Below are 8,091 nucleotides of genomic sequence, written 5' to 3'. Positions count from 1 at the left end.
TTCATTGCTACCATTTTAGGGTACATGTGATTTTTTTATCACTTTTTATTAGATTTTTTTGGCAAGCAAAATGACAAAAAAAACAATTCTGACAATGTTTTTTGTCCTTTTTTTTTTTACACTTTTCACCGTGCGCTATAAATGACATTGTACTTTATTCTGCGGGTCAGTACGATTACGGCGATACCAGATGTATATAGTTTTTTTATGTTTTGTGGCATTTGCGCAATAAAATCACTTTTCGATAAAATTATTTATTTTTTGTGTCGCCATATTCTGAGAGACATAACGTTTTTATTTTTCAGTCAAAAAAGCTGTGTAAGGGCTTGTTTTTTGCGGGACGGGATGTAGTTTTTATTGGTACTATTTTAGGGTACATGCAACTTTTTGATCACTTTTTATTATATATTTTTGGAGGGTTGATGACCAAAAAAATAGTGATTCTGACATTGTTTTTTAATTATTTTTTTTGCGCTGTTCACCGTGCGGGAAAAATAATATTATAGTTTTATAGATTGGGTCGTTGTGAACGCGGTGATACCAAATATGTGTACTTTTTTTAACATTTTCATTTTTTCCCTATAATAAAAGACTTATAGGGAAAAAAAGCATTTTTTGTTTTTGTAACTTATAACTTATTTTTACACTTTTATAAAACATTATTATTACTTTATTTTTTACTTGAAGACTGGCAGCACTGATCGCTGCTATAATACATTACACTACTTAGGTAGTGTAACGTATTATAAACTGTCAGTGTGACGCTGAGGCTGGGTTCACACGACCTATTTTCAGACGTAAACGAGGCGTATTATGCCTCGTTTTACGTCTGAAAATAGGGCTACAATACGTCGGCAAACATCTGCCCATTCATTTGAATGGGTTTGCCGACGTACTGTGCAGACGACCTGTCATTTACGCTTCGTCATTTGACAGCTGTCAAACGACGACGCGTAAATTGACTGCCTCGGCAAAGAAGTGCAGGGCACTTCTTTGCAACGTAATTTAAGCCGTTCTTCATTGAAGTCAATGAAGAGCAGCTTAAGATTTACGAGCGTCAAAGACGCCTCGCATAATGCGAGGAGGAGCTTTTACGTCTGAAACGAGGCAGCTGTTTTCTCCTGAAAACAGTCTGTCATTTCAGACGTAAAAGCCTCTCATCGTGTGCACATACCCTGAGAGTCACACTGACAGGAAGCTTATGAGGACCGGCCTCCAGCTGGTTCTCATAGGCTGCTGTGCATGGCAGACACGGAGGCTGTTGTATGGCCCCCGGTTTTGCCTTATAACCGACTGCAGCACCCGCAATCAGTCCCCGGGAAACTTTCCAGTTCGTTGCTACAACAAACTTTCCCTGCGATCACATGACCGGGACCTGAACCAATTAGGTCCCGGTCATGTCTCCGGGACTATAGGCAGGGGATAACAGTGCGATCCGGGTGTCAGCGCTACTCTGAGACACCCGGATCGCGCTTTTAACACCCACCGTGAATTCACGTCGGCGCTGCAGAGCCCAGCATGCGCCGACGTGAATTTACTGTGGGCGGCCGGGAAGCGGTTAAATGTCGCAGTCTCTATTGACCGCGGCATTTGAGGTTTTAAACTACCAGGATTGGTGGTTTCTTCAATCCTAGCTGTTGTAGCAGGAGTCTGGCTGTCAGTTACAGCCGGGCTCCCGGGGCGATCGTGCAGGCATACTCCATTGGGGCTCCCTCTAGGACTGAATATGCACAAAGATAAGATTATTTCGTTCCGTTAATGATTCAAATTTACTGCCTGTAGTAGAACGATTAAAATAATGTTTAATTGATAATAATTAAAAATGGGCTATCCTAGCCCTAGTTTCAATAGAACAGGCTCAGTTAAGGTGGTCAGTAATGAAGAGAGGAAAACTCGTGTGCTGACAATATTCCAAACACCGAGCAAAACCTCTCCACTTATAGTATACTGCACTGACCCACCTCACTGACATAGGAGACAGTCTCCTATGTCAGTGAGGTGGGTCAGTGCAGTATACTATAAGTGGAGAGGTTTTGCTCGGTGTTTGGAATATCGTCAGCACACGAGTTTTCCTCTCTTCATTACTGACCACCTTAACTGAGCCTGTTCTATTGAAACTAGGGCTAGGATAGCCCATTTTTAATTATTATCAATTAAACATTATTTTAATCGTTCCCTCTAGGAATGGAATGCCCAGCCGACACAAGGAAGCCCGTGATATCACTGTCCATATATGGACAGCGATGTCAGGGGCAACCCCAGAGACGGAGTCCCAGGCAGCTGCTAGCGCTCTGCCTGGGACTCCAGATCTGCTCCTGACAACACTGTCCGTATATGGGCAGTTATATCATGGGCAACCCCAGAGCCGGAGTCCCAGGCAGAACGCTACTCTGCCTGGGACTCCATCTCTGCTCCAGACATCACTGTCCATATATGGAGAGTGATATCATGGGCTTTCTAGGAGCAGGAGTCCCGGAGCAGAGCACTAATATAAGCTCTGCTTTGGGACTCCAGATCGGGGGAAGCCCCTGCCATCACTATCCATATATGGACAGTGACGTCAGGGGCTTCGTTATTCGCCGGCGCACTCCTTCGGCCTGCTCTCTCCTCTCCCGGAGGAGCTACGGTGCCCCGCGGGCCGCTGATGACAGTCTCAGGGGTCGCATGCGGCCTGAGGGCCACGTGTTTGAGACCCCTGCTTTAATATATAGGTCAAGTGCTTTTCAATAGCCTTTCATGATGTATACATTAAATGGTACCATTTTAGTCTATGGGTGATGTATGCATTAAAGATGCTTAATAGTGGCATCGGTCGCCCGTGGGCTATAACGGTATCTGTTTAACGTATACGTCTTGAACAGGGTCATGGGAGTTCATTATGTATACGTCACATCTGCGCCAGGGTGCGTTCCAACGTTTTCCGTCAGGACGGGACCCTGACAGACAAACCATAGGTTTCCGTAGTCGATTACGCTATTAATTCCGTCACAATGACGGAAGCCTTGCACAACCGAGACAAAAGGAAACCATTGGCGCCGGATCCGTCACCATTGAAATCAATGGTGATGGAAACTGAAACCTATGGTTTCCGTTTGTGTCTGACGGAACGGAGCCCTGACGCAGATGTGAACGAAACCTAAAGTGTGTGGTAACGGAGACAGTGTTAAGCCATCTGTCCCAGCCTTGGAAGCTTTTCACGGCATATATGTTAAACGTAGACGAAGAACATGATGTGCCCCCAGCCGTAGACTCCCATAGTGCCGTCATGTTGGTATTACAGACCATGTGGGGTCTGGGTGCTTTATCCAGAATGCAGAGTGTTCAACGCAGGTACAATATGCCCACCTGAATGTGGCCCCATGCTGAAATTTTATCATGTGGCAATTTTCCCGAAATCTGTTGGTAAAATTTGTGGAAAGGGGAATACAATCATAAGGTCCTGTTCACACCTGCGTCGGAGCCTTTATCGCAGATTCCACCAGATCTGACGGGTAGGAAAAGCGCTGCATGAATATTACGGCCGAAAATCTCGGCCCGACTGACCCGAGTTAGCTTCTATTTGGGGGCTGAACGAATACCAGGATTCTGGTAGAAAACGCTGTAATATGTACTACGCCTGAAAAATGACGGTACGTAAGATTCCTGCACACTCCAAGCTCCAGCTTTTAGCTCACACAGTAGTAACTGTCCCAGGACGATGAGACAATTGTTGCCTAAACTGGTTCTCGTTACGCCATTTCAAGTCATCGTCTCAAAAAACCGCGCCTAACCGTCCTCTCTGCCGACCAATCACCTCACTCGTCTTTCACTGTGCAGCCGCGGCTACAGATACAAGCTGTATCGCCATTGGTCGGTTGTTGATGGGTGGCGCACTGTCCTTTCCTACATCCGGGTAAACAGAAAGTTACCGGCGCCCGTGGGGTGGTATGTATTACGTGCGAACGCCGGTCCTGTGGCAACACTTTTATAAAGCCGTTTGAATATCGTGTGTGCTGATGCCGCCCCCTCCTGCTCGTGGAATAGTCCCGCGGGCTCCAAACTGTAGTAAAACTACAACTCCCAGCATGACTTGAGAGGCTGCGGCTGTCTGGGCATGTTGGTAGTTGTAGTTTTTCTGCAGCTTGGATAGTCCCTGTTACACAGACGCGTGCTGTAAACGCTGTTTTGTTTCGTGTTGTTATTATTCTGTATCTGTGAGAGACAGTCTGTCATTGGCAGCTTCCGGGTGATGGCGGGTGCAGATTCCTGGAACCTCTGATTAGAACAGCCTCACGACGCTCCTCTACGTGTGACCTCCCGCCCAACCTGACAACAGGCGTAGAGAGACACTCCTGCACGCTGGGCGACGCAGTTGCTATGGCAACCTTTTGCGTATCCTGCTCATGTTCCCGCGCAAGATACTGTCCAGGTGTCCTACAGTTGCCATGGCAACTGCCACCCAGCATGCAGGAATGTCTCCCTGCGCCCGATGTCCGGTAGCGTAAATGATCACAGGTAAAGGTGCACTTAAAAAATTCAATGTGCTAACAAGTAATATCTGTTTGTGCTGACTTCCCCGCAGTACCCATTGCTCTTTGCAGCAGACCTCTGCTGTGACTAATGGGGGGATTACTTTGGTGAGGGGCCTACCATCATCTGTTAATGGGGTTATGTGGGGACCAAAAATTGAGTCCACTCACTGCAGTATGTGAGTACACTCGCTAATATACATTCTGGTCGCACTGATTCTTGAGATTTTTATAGCACTGCCGGGGGACCGGGAGTTTAGTTGCACAGTCTTCTTTGATGACGCTGCGACTCTTCGTCACGTGACCGGCCCCGCTGTACTCTATGTACTCACTGTACCACTCCTCCTTCTTGTACAGCGGGGCCGGTCACGTGACGAAGAGTCGCAGCGTCATCAAAGGAGGCTGTGCGACTAGACTTCCGGTCCCCCGACAGTGATGTAAAAATCTATGAGAATTTCGACGTGACGGGGGACTAGATTGTATATTAGCGCATGTTCTCACATACTGCAGTGACTACACTGCTAATAATTGTAGGTCTCCACATAACCCCTGTTTATATGTCCTAATACAGCGTATAGGCAGTAGTCTTTCCTCATTGGACAATGTAAGGGCATGATCGGGTGCTTAGGACGTTCTAATATTAATGGGATAAAAAAATAAGTACTGTTCCCTCATTGCAGATGAGAACGAAGGGCCTTGCCTCTCATCTACTTAGCGATCTTCACACTCTGTTGTGGTGTTCTAACAGGGTTCTTCATGCAGGCCGGTCATGTCGCTCAGGGTCGATCATAGGGGAGGGTATCATGCGGCCTGTGTTACACATAATACACAGGGTATATACATAATAAGGGGGAAGAAGGCCATGCATACACCCTCATAAGGCCTGGCCAAACTCTGGGACCGGCCTACGTGAACATGAAGACCCCTTTAGATCATACGGGAGGAGTTGGGCAGTGCAGTTGATCTGGATCTCAGAGTATTTCTTTCATGGTAATCTGTGGGTGAGGGGTCCCGCGAATGCCATCTTCTGTCGTGTGTCAATGGACGTATAAAAGAGGGGTACGATTTAAAGGGGTTCTCTAGTTTAAGTATCTTTGATTTGTCGGGTGGACACATCTGAAGATCACACCAGTGTAGCACCTACATGTCTTGAAAGAAGGGGTCTCCTCACTCAGTATATGGCTTTCCTCCTTCAGTTCTAAGCTGTGCTTGGCATATGTTTGATTTTGGTATTTTTCCGGGGGATGTCCACTGCTAGTAATCCAACAAAGTAGTTTAAATAATCTTCCTTTTTTTTTTTTCTCAGGACATGTCACATTTGTTTTCTTAAGTAGATTTCCTTTTTATATTATCTATGATAGGTGAAGAAAGAATGGAGACCGCACATAATGTCAGCCCCATCAGAACAAGCCCAAGAAAGAAGAACTCCACTCCTCCTCGTGCTGGCGCAGCTAGCCCGGGAAAGAAGAACTCCACTCCTCCTCGTGCTGCCGCAGCTAGCCCGGGAAAGAAGAACTCCACTCCTCCTCGTGCTGCCGCAGCTAGCCCGGGAAAGAAGAACTCCACTCCTCCTCGTGCTGCCGCAGCTAGCCCGGGAAAGAAGAACTCCACTCCTCCTCGTGCTGCCGCAGCTAGCCCGGGAAAGAGACCGAAAAACAGTCCAAACAACTTGTCATTTAAAGAAAGTTCCCCCAGCCCGCGGCAGAGAAGACAATCCTTAAGAAGATCTGTTGGCAAGAAACATCGTAGGACTTTACCTCCGATCTATCACAATGCCACAGGTTAGAGTTGTTGCCCTATCCGTAATATGTAGGGGTCTTGAATCTTCTTATTTGGGTCTTTTAGATACAATTATATGTAAACTATTCAGATTAAATACATTTTTACCATCCATAGTATTCCTGGGAGGTCGACATACTGTCAGGGCCCAAGGTTCTGCTCATCACACCCGGGGGAGCTGCCTCTTCTTTTCTCTGGCAGCAACTCTTCAAGAAACAATACACTACAGCGGTGTACCAGGAGGATTGTCTTATAATGTCAAGCTAACCTTTTTAAAGAGGTTTGATATTGGATATTTCGGCACCCCCGCCGATCTGCTGTTTGAAAGGGCTGTGGCGATTCGGCGAGCACCACGTCCCCATTATGGTTTACCAGGCACAGCTCCATACATTTTATAGTGGCTGTGCCTGGTATTGCAGCTCACTAAAGAAAAGCTGGATCAGGCCTGGCCTCTCTAACCCCCTGTCTGGCACGACATCTCCTCTGCAGCAGCGGCTGTATGGACTGACTAGGTCCAATCTGGGTCATAGAGTGAGGTCACGAGCAAGTGATCTCCCTTTATCGCATCCATATGTGCTCATAGGGTATATAGACGGGCCGTCTGATAGGGCAACCGCTTTAGATGGTATAAAGATACAGTGTACGGCTCCCTTAACTGTTTAAGGACTTGTGTAATGTGTTCTATTCCGTTAACCCTTCATAGACCTCAATAATTGATTTGTTCGTTTTTGAGCAATTGCAATGATTATTGCCCAGTCTAAATGCACAAAACGATCAAACTAGTTTATTGTTGAATAACATTTATTGCGTTTACATAAAAATTAGCATGATCGGTAAGGACCTGTTCACATCAGCGTTGTCTTTCCGTTGAGGGGTTTCGTCTGAGCTTTCAGTCGGGGCAACCCCTCATCGCAAAGGCAAACGGAAACCTTAGCTTCCATTTGCATCGCCATTGATCTCAATGGTGACGGATACTTTGCTAATGGTTTCCATTTATCACCGTTGCAAATGGGTTCCTTTTTTTTGTGGCGGAATCAATAGCGTAGTCGTCTGCGCTATTGATTCAGTAAAACGGAACCTATTTACAACGGTGGCAAACGGAAACCATTAGCAAAGTATCCGTCACCATTGAGATCAATGGCGATGCAAATGGAAGCTATGGTTTCCGTTTGCCTTTGCGATGAGGGGTTCCCCCGACTGAAAGCTCCGACGGAACACCTCGAGGGAAAGACAACGCTGATGTGAACACGTCCTAAATGGCTCTCGTATGACATTGACAATCAGCCGGTAAATGTGTGGCAGATGGAAGGAGATTAATATATTTGATGTGCTAAATTATCATTTTTTTTTGTATCCTGACATGAGAGTAGGGAATTAAAGCCATATCCCATTATGAGCTTAGTTATATTAGTTAGTACCTTTGGCGGTGCTTACCTTATTTATTGTCGGAGGTTTGGCTGATTTTTCGCTTTACTCCAGCACAAGGTCATGGCGCTCGCATCGGACGTGCTTCTGTACCAGGCACAGCTGTTATACCCATAACCGATAAATGCCCCTTTACTGTGCTGACCAAATTCTGAATAGGGTTGTCTCTCTAATAAAGATAACCCATGTACTCCTCAGGAGTGAGAATTTACTCTACATGATCCCAATATTAACATTGAGATGTGTCTGATCATATTTTTCTCTTGTAAGCGCTCAGTGAAGCCATTAGTTTGGAATTACCCGAAAATGATCGATTGTCTGAACTTCTGCAGTCTTGCTTTGAGGTATGTAATGTCTCCAACTCGATTAACAAAAGTTC

The 8,091-nt window shown here is 46.1% G+C and overlaps 1 protein-coding gene across 3 annotated transcripts in view; it reads left to right on the top strand.

Annotated features, from left to right (window-relative positions):
• Positions 1–3,856: 3,856 nt before the first annotated feature.
• Positions 3,857–8,091, top strand: part of DSN1 (DSN1 component of MIS12 kinetochore complex) — a 29,058-nt gene continuing 24,823 nt past the window's right edge. The window contains exons 1-3 of one of the 3 annotated variants that reach the window (XM_075858950.1): positions 3,857–3,924; positions 5,870–6,289; positions 7,983–8,056. In XM_075858950.1, coding sequence (XP_075715065.1) covers positions 5,881–6,289; positions 7,983–8,056 — 483 coding nt within the window. In that variant the 5' untranslated portion in view covers positions 3,857–3,924; positions 5,870–5,880. Of the gene's footprint in view, positions 3,925–3,971; positions 4,495–5,869; positions 6,290–7,982; positions 8,057–8,091 lie in introns of those variants that run through there. The other 2 variants (XR_012882567.1, XM_075858949.1) reach the window with 2 other exon arrangements.

This window comes from Rhinoderma darwinii, chromosome 3 (assembly GCF_050947455.1).
Source record: "Rhinoderma darwinii isolate aRhiDar2 chromosome 3, aRhiDar2.hap1, whole genome shotgun sequence".
NCBI classification, from domain to species: Eukaryota; Metazoa; Chordata; class Amphibia; order Anura; family Rhinodermatidae; genus Rhinoderma; species Rhinoderma darwinii.
The sequence above is the reverse complement of the archived record's forward strand: the minus strand, read 5'-3'. Positions and strand labels throughout refer to the sequence as shown.